The 15,798-nt window shown below is 40.4% G+C and overlaps 1 protein-coding gene across 1 annotated transcript in view; it reads right to left on the bottom strand.

Moving 5' to 3' along the window:
- Window positions 1-15,226, bottom strand: part of STON2 (stonin 2) — a 115,054-nt gene extending 99,828 nt beyond the window's left edge. Inside the window, 2 exon segments of the mRNA XM_008574295.1 lie at window positions 12,905-13,189; window positions 15,130-15,226. Of these exon segments, the coding sequence (XP_008572517.1) occupies window positions 12,905-13,189; window positions 15,130-15,217 (373 nt within the window). The 5' untranslated portion in view covers window positions 15,218-15,226.
- Window positions 15,227-15,798: the final 572 nt, after the last annotated feature.

Genomic DNA, 15,798 nt, shown 5'->3' with positions numbered 1-15,798 from the left:
AAAAAGACAAAAGACAAAAAAAAAAAAAAAAAAAATGAAACAAATAGAAAAATATGACAATCCCAAGTGTAGGTGAGAAAGTAGAGCCACAAATCCTTCACATACAGCTGCTGGAATTGAAACCACATTAGAAGATGATTTGGTATTATCTGATCAACTTGAAGATAAACACATCCTACAGCACAGCAATTCCTTTCCCACTTTTTTAGACAAGAGAACCACTTGCACATGCTCACCAGGATACAGGTTAAGAATGCACATGTAAAAACAAAAAGAATGCTCTTGGAAGCCCATTCTTAACTGCCAATAAGTAGAAACAACTCAAATGCCCATCAATAACAAAATGGATAAATGAATTATGGCATATTACTATAATGGTATGCAACAGCAATAAAAACTAAAGGACTATAGCTACAGATAATGACACAGACAAATCTCACAAATAACGATGTCTTAAAGGAGTGCAGTGAATTGAATGGCCCCCAAAGTCACTGAAGCTTAATTCCCATTGTAACTGTTGAGGGTGGGAAATCCTACTATGCTAATTGAAAGGTGGGGCCTTGCAGAGGTGATTAGATTGTAAGGACCATGCCCTAGTTCATGGTCATGGTTCCAAGGGCTTTAAAAGGACAGCATGTGAGAATCTCTCTCTCTGCTTTGCCATTTCTGCCATGTGAAACCCCTATGTCACTGTCACCACTACCAGGGCCCTCACCAGGTACATTCCCCGGACTGTGGACTTCCCAGCCTCTGAAACTGTAAGCAATAAATTTTGTTTTCTTACAAATTACCCAGGTCCAGGTATTTTGTTATAAGCAGAAGAAACAGACTAATACAAGGAACAAGCCACAAAATAATAAATACAATATTATTCCATTTATATAAAGTTCAAAACCAGGCTAAATTAAATTATATCATTCTTCAAGCATGTGTAGGTGGTAAAGCTATCAAGAAAAGTTAACGCAGTTATTATCCCAAAACTCAGGAAGGTGGTGATACAGGGAGAGGGAGGGGATGCGATGGAGGAGGATGTGGTCAGTGCAGAAGCACGGGGGGTTTCTGGGTGATGGCAATATTGTATTTATTAAGCTGGGTGATGGGTTGTACTGCTGTTCTTTATAACGTAATATACATTTTTTAAATGTTCCTATGTATTACTCAATAGTTAATAAAACCTATTAAAACCACATTTCAAAAAAAGACTGATTACTCAGAAAGGAAGCTATTTTAATTATCTGTATCTTCACACCGGCTCTTTATATTTGTTAAGTAAAACACCAATGTTTCCCTTGAAAGCGAGACTAAGAATAATACAGCTAGAAAAGGCAAAGTCCCTGCAGCTCACAAACTGTTCTCATTTGGTCTAATATACTTTATTCATCAGCTCAGACATCTTGGATGAGCTATTTTATTTAGCCTCTTAGCTGAATATCCTCAGGCCACAAGCTTAGCTGAAGCAAGAAAGTATTGAGCCTAGAGCTGACTCTCCTCCCACAGCAGCTTGTCGCCGCCATCGTGATGCTTCACAGCCACATCCACCCACTTACCACATTACCTACCACACTCGCTCCATATCTACTCCTTTCTTGTGTTTCTGGTACAGCTTCCCAGCAGAATTGTGCTGATGAGGTAGGAATATTTGGCTGTATCCACAGTGCCTCAAACAGTGACTAGCACATAGTGGGGCTCAAAGCAACATTGGTCAAATGGATAATAAATTTACAAGTTGTCAGCTGATACAATTAATACAACTAATACAATATTTTTCTCTTTATGTCCTTTGGGAGCCTGGGTGGATTAAAAATGTAAACACTTACAAATTCCACCTTTGTCTGTGGCTCCCCTGCTATTTCACAGTTGGCAATACCAAGCAGCTGTCCCCAGGACTGGTTCAGAGGAGCTCTTGTTCATTCCCCAAAAGCTCCTTTAGCAACAGACTGCCCAACTGTTAAGTAACCTCAATTTGAGGACAGGAGGGACTGTGTTCAGCTTTCTTATAATTGTATTCCCAGCACCTAAATATTTTTTGCGTGAATGAACTAATTAATTGATGCATGTTTGGGTAGTTGATTGTGTTCTGTGTCCCACACTGGGGGTGAGATAGGCCCCAAGTCCTCTCTGGGTGAGCTAGCACATTCTCTGGAGGAGGAGAATATTTGGGTTTTAATAAAATATTTTAAGGTCCCTTTTGAATAACTGGAATAGGTTACCTTTGAGAGTACTTCACCACCTACCACGGCATGGTGGTACTTTTAAATACAACAAAAATATAAAGGGTAGTTTTCAACATGCTTTTGAAAGCAGCTCCCAGGGAAAAAAATGTGTACTTGTGTATATATATGTATGTATGTGTGAATATGTGTGTATATATCTATCTATAGATAGATAGATAGATAGATACACGTGGTATGTACGTGCATATGTACATGTGTATGCATATGCATGTATGTGCATGTGTATGTATGTACGTGTGTGTATTTGTGTTGTGTGCATAATAATGATGTATTAGTCCGTTTCTGTTGCTTCTAACAAAATACTTGGAACTAGGTACTTTGTAAGAAAATGAAATTTATTGCTTACAGTTTCAGAGGCTGGGAAGTCTAAAGTCCAGGGAACACATCTGGTGAGGGCCTTGGTGGTGACAGTAACACAGGGGTCTCATATGGCAGAATGGCAGAGCAGAGAGAGAGAATCAGGTGCTCTCCTTTTAAAGCCCTGAGAACCACGTCCATGACCACCATTATTAATCCATTCATTAGGGCATGGTCCTCAGAATCTAATCACTTCTTCAAGGCCCCACCTTTCAATTACCATAGAGGATTTCCCACCCTCTTAACAGTCACAGTGGAGATCAAGTTTCAAATGCATAAAACTTGGGGGACACAAATCAATCCATATCAAATGGGAAATCATAAACTGACATTATAATAGTTAACGAGAAGAGACCATGATGGGTAAAGAGGCCAGCCTAGTTTCCTTGCCTATTTTGCTTCAAATGCATAAAACTTGGGGGACACAAATCAATCCATATCAAATGGGAAATCATAAACTGACATTATGATAGTTAACGAGAAGAGACCATGATGGGTAAAGAGGCCAGCCTAGTTTCCTTGCCTATTTTGTTTAAAAAAAAAAAAAAAAGCTGATTTCATTGAATAAGCCATCCTGCAGGTTCTACCTAACATCTCATTAGCCCCATAAATGGGAGTCACTTAGTGATTCTGTAGTAGGTTTTATTTACATCTTTCATCTTTTCACTCCCTAACCCCACAAATACTAAGTGAGCACCTAGTAAGTTCCACGCACCATATCCTGGGATGGAGAGTAAATCAGATAGACAAAGTCCCTTCCCTCTGTGGGGAAAAGAGAAAACAAACAAACAAACAAACAAATATATGACCAAATTTCAGGTGGTGACATGGGCTGTGAATAAATTTAAAGCAGGAAAAAGCTACAGAGCAGAGGTAGAATGTTCTGGGCCACCCTGAGGCAGTGAGCTTGGGCTGAGTTCTGAGTGAAAACGTGGAGGAAGAGCCCTCAGGATGGAGGGAACAGCAAGAGCAGCAATGAACTTGTCTGGAACAGCAAGACGGGCGGTGAGGATAAAGCAGACTGGAGCCCAGCAGAGACGATCTGAGATGGCATCAGCCCTCATGAACAAGGGTTCTGTTGAAATTCATTCCTGGGTACCTCATTGTATTAGTTTGTTTTCTGTTGCTTGTAACAGAAAACCAGAAACTAGGTAATTTTTAAAGAAAAAAAATTTATTTCTTAGTTTTGGAGGTTGGGAAGTCCAAAATCTAGAGAGCACATCTGGTGAGCACCTCCTTCTCGGTGGTGACTCTCTACAGCAACGCAGAGGGTCACATGGTGAGAATGGCATAAGCAAGAGAGTTAAAAAGCCATCAGAACCACTCCCTGATAACTCATTACTCCATGAACGTATTAACCCGTTCATGAGAGCATAGTCTTCACAATACAATCACCTCCTAGAGGCCCCAACCTTTCACAAGCAGTAATTGGATTTCCCACCTTCTTAATGTTACAATGGGGATCAAGTTTCCAACATATGAACTTTGGGGGGACATTCAACCCATAGCAATCACCATCTGTGATGGACTCCAGAAAGGTCATCAGTTACATTCAGAAGCAGAGAAGAACAATTCTAGGTATTAAAAGAAAATAAGACCTTCTCTGTTGAGGAGAAAATACATATGCATGCAAAATGCAGTGGGTCTTGTCTAAGCCTTCATCAAACGGGTTGGGATCTTATTCCACCCCCACCCACCACCTACTCCCAGTAGCCGGAATGAAAAACATAATAGAAATTAACTGCTGGGCTAGACTTCTTTGGGATGAAGTCTCTCAGCTGTCACCCCTGCTTCCCTCTTAAATGGCTGACGTCATCTCTGATCCTCCCCCAAACAAGTGGCTCTTTCTTTGGTCCTAGATAATTAGCTTCCCCAGACACAATGGGAAGGCCTTACTCCATGCTTTTAGGGAAGATATTGGAAGCACAAGGAAATAGTAGTGTTTTCCTTGGGCTGTGGGACAAATGCTCCAGCAATGAAAGTTTTTTTATGTTTGTAATTATGCACATCCTGCAGTATCTGCATAATGGGTCCAATTCAGCCGTGGCCTTGCTGAAAAATAGCCATGTCCATGGAGGAAGGTCAGTGCATGATGAGTGAACAGGAAGCCATATGCTGATAATAGTGCCTTAATTTTATTTTATTTTGAGAATGAACTTTGCTCTTTCAGTCAATTTGTCTGCAAGCATTTGCAAGCATATTCTAAACACACACACACACTCTAAAATGCACATACTTAAAACCAGCCTTTGCTCTGTGAGAATCTTCATAAAAAGATTTTAGGTGGTAGGTAAGCTTACTGATAGATTCTTCCTGGTGCATGGTGGATTTTTAAAGCTAGAGTAGGCCTTATATAAGTTAGTCAAATTTATTGCAGCTGGGGTAAGTCAGGAACACTACTGCTAAAGCATGCAATGTAACTAAAACATAAGCTGGGTTTAGGTTCATCTTTCAAAATATTTCTTTAGAGAACAATACAAAGTTTCAATTTTGATTTAAATAGATTCACCAGAAGCTTTTTCTCCCCTTTTTACACTTTGGTTTTGCTCATGGCTTAGCAGAATATCTATGCATCTAGATCAGGGCTCAACTAAAAAGTTTTCAGATAAATTTCTTGACATTTTTCACTATGCAAGGAACATCAAAAAGTTCATGAAAAAATTCAATCCAGATAATACATATCTCTCCATGAACGTTTTGTAGACCCCTCATATGACCTTAGTTTGCAATGGCATCTTCAAACTGGAGCTGTGTACAGTGTTCTTGTAGCTAATTTGTCTCAACCTTAAGTATGTGACAAATGTCAAAGGTTCTAATAAAATCATTCTGAAGAGATCATTTATTAACATGGCCCGACCCAAAGTGGTGTTATTAAGTCAAAGAGATATGAATTCCTTATTTGCCCTCTACTAAATGTCAGGGTTTCAATGGAGGAAACAAGTTTCACAAAATGTTCAAGGGGAAGGATTTTATATGCCCCCTCATTCCTAGTATCCTCAGGTCCAGAGAATTGATACCATCTCTCTTTCTCATATACATGTTTATAAAAAGGCTTTTGTGGCTCTCGCTTTATTTTAATCATATTTTTCTAAGAGACAGTGTGTATCTCCTTTTTCCCAGAGCAACCACAATGGCACTCATTCACTTCAAATCCTGCCCTAGTTGAAGTCCAAAATAAAGTTGTTCCCTTGATGAACTTAATCATTTCTGGAGGTGTTTTCCCCACCAGCTGTTGCTCCTGGTTATCCAATCAACCTTGGTATGCTTCAGTACACAATAAAATAAGTAGCCAGGTCACCAGGGTGAGTGCTAACAACTCCCTGGCTTCTCGAAGCTTCCCACTGCAGCTTCTGGCCATTTAAATGCCATGAAAATAAGAGATTTACCACCAATGACAGTTTCTTTGTCCCTAACTCCACTGTGCCTACAGCCAGTGCTAACAACTCCCTGGCTTCTCGAAGCTTCCCACTGCAGCTTCTGGCCATTTAAATGCCATAAAAATAAGAGATTTACCACCAATGACAGTTTCTTTGTCCCTAACTCCACTGTGCCTACAGCCTCCTTGCATTTTAATTAGGGCAAATAGTACATTCCCATTCCAGGCTGAAATCCAATGCTCCCTTGGCTTTATTCTTAGGTGGCACAGTTTAAAAGATATATTCTTCTGTTTTTCACTCTTCATCTGCCAGAAAAACTTCAAAGAGTAGAGGAAAGGAAACTGGGGACTGGGAAAGCAGTATCCCAGACATTTTTCCATGTACCTACTCCTTATGTGTGTTTGCTATCCTTTCCCAACTTCTCTTTGCAAGCCAGGATGTTCAGGTATGGAACAGCTGACTAAGTAAGGCTTCACTTTTACTTCCAAAAATCAAGACTGGGAACAGCACTAATCAGTCCCACTTCTCCTCCTCCTAGTCCTCCCACTTATTTCTCTGAGGCCAAGATCATGATCTCAAAAAAGGATTCCACAGAGAAGTTGTATGGGACAGGTACCAAGATAAACATTTTTACCTTTCACCTGACACAAAGACATCCTATCAGAAAGTTGGGGCATTTAACATGGAAAATAAAATGGAAGTAACTGAAAATTGCAACTATATATTATACAAAAGAGTCAGTTTGCTCTGGTAATACTGATGTGACCGGGAAAATGACTGAAGCCAAAAATCAGTTTCCATGGTTCATTTTCTCTAGTTGAACTTTACCACCTGTATGCATGAAGACACAACCTACATACTCCACACTTCATCAAGGATTCCAAATTTTTGCGTGTTTAAATACACAGCATATCAAACATCTCTCTTGCCCCAATTCCATTTTATTCCATACCAAGAAATGTTTGCTTGATATATACAGGTGAAACTAGTCCAAAATAGACACAGGATCTGACCGATGGAAAGTAAAAAACTAAGAAAAGCATTTTTAGAGTTAATAAATGAGAAATTAATGGACAAATCATTTTTATGTTGTTAAATTAGACCAAAAAGCACTGGATGGCCACTCATTTATATAAGTTGGCCACCGAGCAATGAATTTTGTCCAAGTGGGCACCACTGATCTAGGGCAAAACTGAGTAGGGACTTTGAGGAAACCCCCGAAGTAAATGACAACTAACAAGGGAAGTTACTTTAAATTCTGACTTTAATCCTTCACAGGAAGAGACAATGGATGCACGTGGCTATAAAATGAACCTCTCCATTCCATACCAAGAAATGTTTGTTTGATATATACAGGTGAAACTAGTCCAAAATAGACACAGGATCTGACCGATGGAAAGTAAAAAACTAAGAAAAGCATTTTTTAGAGTTAATAAATGAGAAATTAATGGACAAATCATTTTTATGTTGTTAAATTAGACTAAAAAGCACTGGATGGCCACTCATTTATATAAGTTGGCCACCGAGCAATGAATTTTGTCCAAGTGGGCACCACTGATCTAGGGCAAAACTAAGTAGGGACTTTGAGGAAACCCCAGAAGTAAATGACAACTAACAAGGGAAGTTACTTTAAACTCTGACTTTAATCCTTCACAGGAAGAGACAATGGATGCACGTGGCTATAAAATGAACCTCTCAGGTAAGTAATTCTCCCAACATCTACTTCTTCCTTTGCTTCCCCTCAGAGCCAGTTCTAAATTCTCAGCTGCCATGAAATAGAAAACACTAAACAAACAAACAAAAAAGAACAAGAAGAAGAAGAAGACATGCAGTAGTTGAAAGATGAGGGAAATCACAGGAGCACAGGTTAGCTCTGGTTTCCTACCAGAGGACCCAGGAAGAAGCTCAATGGATTTCTACTAAATTCTGAGCACTGTACTATGTCTGAATATTCACAACTAGCAGAACTATAGAGAGGAAGTACTTAATAAATATTTGGTAACTCAATGAATAAATTATAAAGAGCTGTAAAGTTTGGAGACGAAGCATAATGGCTACTACACATCTGCTTAACAAATGGCCTGGGCTACAAGGGTGCTTCAAAAAGTTCATGGAAGAACAGAATTAAAAGACAGTACACATCTTTCCATGAACATTTAGAAGCACACTCGTATTACAGATGCTCTGCGAGCCTAGACTGACTCATTCTCAGCTGTATGCAAATGGCTCCACTTTAAGAATTTAGAGACTTAGTGTATTAGTTTTCTAGGGTGGCTGTAAAAAATGGTAACAAACTTGGTAGCTTAAAATAACAGTAATTTATGCTTTCACAGTTCTGGAAGCCAGAAGTCAGAAATCAGAATCTCTGTACTGAAATCAAGATGTCAGCAGGACTGCACTCCCTCCAGAGGCTCTAGGAGAATCCTTGCCTCTTCCGGGTTCGGGCACCTGCCAGCATTCCTTGGCTGTGGCTTCATCAGTCCAGTCTTCAAAGGCAGCATCTGCAAATCTCTCTCTGTTCCATCTTCACATTGCCTTCTTCTCTGTGTGGACAAAATTTCCCTCTGCCACCCTTGTGTAAGGATGCACACGATTGTTCCTAGGGCCTATACAGATAACCCAGGATTATCTCCCTATCTCAAAACCTTTAACTTAATCACATCTGCAAAGACCCTTTTTCCAAGCAAATAATCTTTACAGGTCCAGAACTCCTAGGGCCCAGGATTATCTCCCTATCTCAAAACTTTTAACTTAATCACATCTGCAAAGACCCTTTTTCCAAGCAAATAATCTTTACAGGTCCAGAAAGTAGGACCTGATGTCTTATCCATTATTCCACCTACTATACCATGAAAATTTAGTATTACCAAAAGAACAGAGAAGGCAGCAGTGATTGCAAGAAGTCTCACAGTGTCCTTATCACTGTGAGGATACTTGATGCAAACGTGTTATTTCTGCCTACAGTTACGTATGTGGTATTACTGACATAGCACATGTATCCAAACATTTTGGTTTCAAACAAAAATCTGAGCTGCCCAACAGCCTCCAGAATCGAACAATTATCTAAGTTGGGGAATGTCTACATTATCCACACTGAGTGAGCTAAAGCCTAGTTTCTCTTGCTTATCACTTTGCCTTAGCTTTACCAACCACTCTTCCTTATTGGTAAACACAGTACGTGGGAAGAAACCCATGAGGGAGTTAGCTTATGCAGATAGATTAGTTTGTGCAATAAGAATGTACCCTATGGCCTTTTATTTAGTATATTCATTGATGGGTCAAGTTGGGTACTGGCAGGCGATTTGGGATTGAACCCTTAGATTTATTGCTATTTTCTTTACCACTCTAATGTTCTGCACAGTTCTCCATGGTTCTTGGGTTTCTTGGTTAGAAACACTGCCTGAGGTGGGGCCAGCCCTACGCATGCATGGTTTATTCCTGCTCTTGCCTACTGTGAGACTGTGAGCATAGCTTACTCCATCTTGAAGCCCTTACCACTCGTTACGTCCTTTGTGTGAACCTTGCCCGCAAAGGCCTACAGTAACTAGGGGTAAGATAGTTAAAACAATAGGTAGAAACAGCTTGTTGATACAACGATTGAACATTGAAATTGAAATTAAATATTGAAATTGACTTTTGATTTTTTACTGTGAGTACACAATGGCTAGAAATTTAACCCGCCATTATTTTTGCACCATCAGTGCATATGTCAATGAAGTGAAAAAGGCAAGTAACATCTTAAAATTATTACAAAAATAATTTAGACCCCACAGACCCCTGGAAAAGGTCTTGGGAAACTGAAGGGATGTATGGATCACATTTTGAGAACTGCTGCTTTAAAGGATAAAGTTTTAACAATATGTCAAAGCCATTGTCAATAACAAGCTAAGATCTTCAGTCAGATGGGGGCAACATAATTATGACTAATCCCAAAATTAGTTTTGCAAAAATAAGTGGTGAAAAGGTAAAGCAAATTGACCCCATTTGTCATATAAACAGTTTTGAGCAATCAGGAAATATTTGAGGCTAAAGGTAAGCTATGAACAAGATGCGAAAGAATCTGAATGACATGGATATAATCAGTGACTTGAAGGCATGGCCATCTTAGGGCAACTGAGTGGAGAAACACCTCCCCATCCATCCCTTACCTCTCATGCCTCACCTCCCCTGCCTCCCACGTAATGAGGGAGCAAAGGACACCAGAGCAGCTCAGTAGCAGCAGGAAGAACGAGGTAAACAGAGCACAGTGTATCTCTTGGTTGCTCTGACATCCTGGGGCCAGCCTTCCTGATGATGAGGCTCTTTCTTGCCACTTCCCAGCAAACAACCTTGGGCAAATTCCCAAACCACTCTCTGTCTCAATCTCCTCTTAGAAATCTGAATATAATATTAATACTTTCCTCATATGATTCTTGTAAAGAGTCCATGAGATGATGTATTTAAAGCATGGAGCACTATGTCTGAGAGAGCAAGCATTCAATAAATATATCTTAATAAAAATAAGAAACATATTTCTACACTGATTCACGGCCCAGTTGTCTTAGTCTGTTCCTGCTGCTATAAAGTACCTTTGACTGGGTAATTTATAAACAATAGAAATTAATTCCTCATAGTTCTGGAGGCTGCGAGGTCCAAGATCAAGGCACCAGCAGGACAGTGTCTAGTGATGGCTTGATCCTCATTGCTATGGGTCAAATGTGTTCCCCAGAAGTTCATGTATAGAAAACTTGATCACCACTGTAGTAGTGTTAAAAGGGTGGGAAACCTGATTACGGTATTTAGAAGATGGGGCCTTTAAAAGGTGACTGGATTGTGAAGATTATGCCCTTGTGAATGTATTAATCCATTCACAGGGTAATGGGTTATCTGGGGTGTGGACTGGTGACTTTATAAGGAGAGCACATGAGAGAGCTCTTGCCATCCTTGCCATGTGATTGCCTACATTGCCATGGGGCCCTGTAGAGTTCCCACCCAGAAGAAGGTCCTCACCAGATATGCCCCCTGGACTGTGTACTTAACCAGCCTCTGAAATTATAATATATAAATTTTGCTTCTCTATAAACTACCTAGTTTCAGGTATTATAACCAAGAGAAAATGGACCAATATACTCACAGATGCTACATTCTCACTGTGTCCTTACATGGTGGAAGGGACAAGTGCTGTGTACTCACATGGCAGAAAAGGGGGCAGGAAACTCCCTCAAGTCTCTTTTATAAGGGCACTAATTCTAATATACTCACAGATGGTACATTCTCACTGTGTCCTTACATGGTGGAAGGGACAAGTGCTGTGTCCTCACATGGCAGAAAAGGGGGCAGGAAACTCCCTCAAGTCTCTTTTATAAGGGCACTAATTCCATTCATGAGGGTTCCAACCTCATGACCTATTCACCTCTCAAAGACCCATCTCTTAATACCAACATATTGGAAATTAGACTTCAACATAAATTTCGGAGGGACACAAACATTCAAATCATAAAACCAGTGTTTGGTAACTTTTCCCTACACGTATAAATGCTTAGCCCAGCATCTTGACAGTGATAAATGTGTAGTAATGGTTACTTCTGCCCTCTCCTGCCAGACTGGAAAATCTGTCTGGACCTGTCAATTCGTCCACGCTGCTTTGAGTGTCATGGCTCTCTAACCAACAGTTCACTGAAAATCTGATGCTTAAATATGAAAAAGTATACACAAATGTACAAATTTTTATGTAAAAATGGAAACATTTGTTATATGGTAGAATCATGTTTTACATTTTCTTAAAATCTTTTTATTGGTGTTGAAAACGTGTTTGAAAAACAAAGGAATCATTTCTAAAAAGTACAACTAGCAAAACATTTAACCCACCAACAACAGAAAAAAACATATCAATCCTTTTTGCTAGTAGGTTTCTGTGGTAGAGAGACTAATACACCCCTCCCAAGATGTCCACATTCTAATCCCAAGAACCTGTGAATATGTTACCTTACATGGCAAAGGGACTTTACATATGTGATTACGTTAAGGACCTTAAGATGGGGAAATTATCCTGGTGAGCCCAATATAATCACAAGGGTCCTTAAAAATGGAAGAGGGAGGCAGAAGTAGTCAGAGAAAGTTGTCACTTCAGAAGAAAGGCAAAAAGAAATCCTACATGCCTGCCTTTGGAGAGGAAGGGGCCATGTGCCGAGGAATGTGAGTGGCCTAGAAGCTGGAAAAGGCTAGGAAACAGATTTTCTCCCAGAGCCAACACCTTGATTTTAGCCCAGTGACACCCATGCTGGTCTTCTGAAATACGGACTTGTAAGATAATAAATTTGTGTTGTTTAATTCTCTAAGTTTGTGGCAATCTGTTACAGCAGCAAGTAAAAACTAATAAAGGCCCAAAGATTACCCAATCACCCTTGGTATGCTTCAGTGCACAACAAAATAAGTAGCCAGCTCACCGGATGGGGACTAACAATTCCTGCGGCCACACTAAGCTCCCCAGTGTAGCTTCCGGCCATTTAAATGCCACGAAATACTGTCCTTACCCCTGAAGATTTAGATTCAAGAGGCCCGGGGCATGAGAATACCTATGTCTAACAAGTCCCACAGGTGACTCTATTAAAGACAGCCGGTGGTCCATACTTTGAGAGACATTCATTCTAATGTGTTATGAGTTTATAATTTAGGTGATGATATACATATAATTTCGATCCCTAATAGATAAATATATATGTATTCTTCCAAAGACAGGTCCACAGCAAGGGGCAAGGGTAAAAGGTTGGAAACATCCCAGACCACATAAATTCTTTTGCATGGTTATGTCAACAAAAACTAGATACAGAATTAAACCAGATGAGATCTCGTCTGCTCTCTCCTGTGTGGCCAATGCTTCAGGGCTCTGGAGCAGGTAAAGTAGAATCCTGGCAGCCCAAGTATATGCCCAAGCCAGAACCCCTCCTAGCCTCCCACCTGGCCCACCTGTTTCTTTAGGAGGTGGTGACATGCTGGCCCAGGGTGTGTCATCTTCAAATTGAACCCAGTTGCTGATGGCTGAGGCCAGGTCAGGTGGGGGCTGTTCAGGGCTCCCAGGAGGGGTGGCCGCTTCAGAGATGAGGCCCATCTTTTCAGAGGAGTCATCCTGCTCTGAGTGGGAAAGGTCCTGAGAGCCTCCATCCACCATGTGATTCTCCCCAGAGGAGCTCTCAGACCGGTCTGAGGATGACGACAGTACTGGGAGGTGCTCTTCGGTGCCCCCTGAAACAGATACCAGACACCACCATCATGTGAGGAAGGCCACTCTTCAGAACTGTCTCATGGAGGCAAAAACTAAGGATGGGCAAGGTTGACTGCAGCACCAGTAGGTGGGGGAGAAGAAACAGCCTCGCCCATCTGCCTCGGTGCTGAAGGATTACCTCCCTAATGATGTGTAAAAATGATAGCCTCAGCATGTCCTCAGTCAGTATGCAGGAAGAGTGAGACCAGGAGTCCTGTTCACTATTCTTATCCCAGCATCTACTCCAGTGCTTGGGGGTCACAAATGAAAATGCCTACAGAGGTCAAGTAAGAAGTATACTTGAGTTGAGTCGGATGAGTGAAAGGCAATAGAGACTGGTGGAGACTGTGGCTGAACAGGAAAGCTTCTATCTGAACTAAAGACATTTAAATTCAAATTCCCTTTTTTTTTTTTTTTCTTAAAAGATGATCAGTAAGGCGATCTTAACCCTTGACTTGGTGTTGTCAGCACCACACTCTCCCAAGTGAGCCACGGGCCGTCCCTTAAATTCAAATTCAAACTCTGTGCAGTCCAAACTATACACATCTTCAGTCCACCAAGTAGAAACCTTACACAAATGACCAGATGAACATGACATAGTCTCTTCCTGAATCATTTTATTGGTCTTGGAATATTTAATAGCCTTCAAAAATTTTTTATGAAAATAAAAGATCTATATCGTGATTATGGTGGTGGATACACAAATCTATACATAGGCTAAGATTCGTCAACCGTACACCAAAAAATGTCAATTTTACTGTATGAAAACTTTTTCAAAAATCAGAGAATATGAAAATCCTTTATCCCATCACTATCCAAACCAACTGGTCTAACTGCATGTGATCAAAGCCTCTAGACTAGCACTGTCCAATAGAAATAAAAGGTGGGCCACATACACAATTTTAAATATTTTAGTAGCCCCATTTTTAAAAGTAAGAAGAAATAGGAGAAAATATTTTTATAATACATATTTTAACCCAGTGTCATGAAAATTTATCATTTCAATATGTAATCAATATGAAAATTGTTAATGAGATATTTAATCCTTTTTTTTAAAACTAGGTCTTCATAATATAGTGTAGGTATTTTATACTTATAGCACATCTCAATTCAGACTCACCACCATTTCAAGAGCTCAGTAGCCAGATAGCCACCATATCAGATAGCATACCTGTAGACTCACTCTTCCCAGGTGTTATAAATGAAGGTGGGATAATTTCAGTTGGTACTGGCAGCTACAGTAGAACAGACCAACTGACATGGCTTGCAAATATCCCCCAGATCCTACCTTGACCTTCATACCTGAGCCCCAGTTCCCTAGAAGTGAATATAGCCATATTCACTGTGTTCAAGGATGACAACGCTGAGCTCTTTCCATGTGCCAGACTCTGTTCTAAGCACGTTACATATGCTAATTCACTCAATCCTCACAACAACCCGTGAGATAGGTACTGTGATTATCCTACTGTACAGATAAAGAACTATGCACAGAGAGGTTAAATAAACAATCTACCCAGGGGCACGTCACTCATCGGTGATGGAGCCAGGACTTGAGCCCAAGAAACCCGGTTCTAGAGCCTGTCAGTCTTAACAACTACACTTTAAAAATTGAGAAATTCCAAATTGTTGGTGGGAGTAACAACCAAACAGGCTGAGAGTAATGCACTTTGTAAATATTAAGTTTACGTTCCTGGGAAAAAAAGAAGATCGTGTTTCCAGGCCCCTTTTCAGGGCCCAAAGTTTCCTAAGATGCCTCTTCCTGGCTTCTAAGGGAAAGAATTCACACATCTCAGGAAAGTGATGAACTGGCACGTTTTTCTGTATTAGGATCCCACCCAAAGAATGACCAAGTAGAAGCAACAACAAACAGGCACAGTTCTTCGCCAATCTTTTTACCTTAGGAAACAAAAGCACTCCTTACCCTCAGAAGGGACAGGAAAGAGTGGCTCTTCATTGAAGGAGACCCACTCTGACTGGTGGGTAGCAATCACATGGTCCAAGGTCGTCATGCTAGGAAGGCACTGGTCATCTTCAGACTGCTGACCTCAGGCGGACCCCAGAATAATGTCTGGGGTGGTAGCACGGTGCACTTGGGCTTAGGGTCTGTTACAGGGGTCTTACCAAGAACAGTACTCAGAACGTAGACCAATTAGTCCCTCTTGCCTTTGGTTAATCTGCCAATCAGAAATCTGTTTAAAAAAAAAAAATTAAAAAGGATAACCATCACATTATACCCAATCCACATGGGTCTAGGGCTTTTAGCACTGCCCACAAGGAGGTCTGAGGTGGTTTCCAACTTGCCTTACTTCTGTCTGCTCCTGTCATTCCCCCACCTTTTATACAGAAATATCTGCCTTTAGCATCAAGATCTCTGGATAAGCTTTCACATGAACTTGTAAATAATCCAACAAATTTCAGCAATTAGATTTCCTAATTTCCCCAATTATTATATTTTAGAAATACTATCTATAATATAGTGCTATCATTATAAAACAAATATTAAAACTTTTCAAAGTGCTTTCACTTTCTTTTCCCAGATGGTAAAATAAAAGCATGTTGTTTTCTATTAAATCAGTGCAGTTTCTTGCCT

Source organism: Galeopterus variegatus, unplaced genomic scaffold (genome assembly GCF_000696425.1).
Source record: "Galeopterus variegatus unplaced genomic scaffold, G_variegatus-3.0.2 Scaffold1029, whole genome shotgun sequence".
NCBI classification, from domain to species: Eukaryota; Metazoa; Chordata; class Mammalia; order Dermoptera; family Cynocephalidae; genus Galeopterus; species Galeopterus variegatus.
Note: the sequence above shows the minus strand (reverse complement) of the source record. Positions and strands in the feature narration are given on the sequence as shown.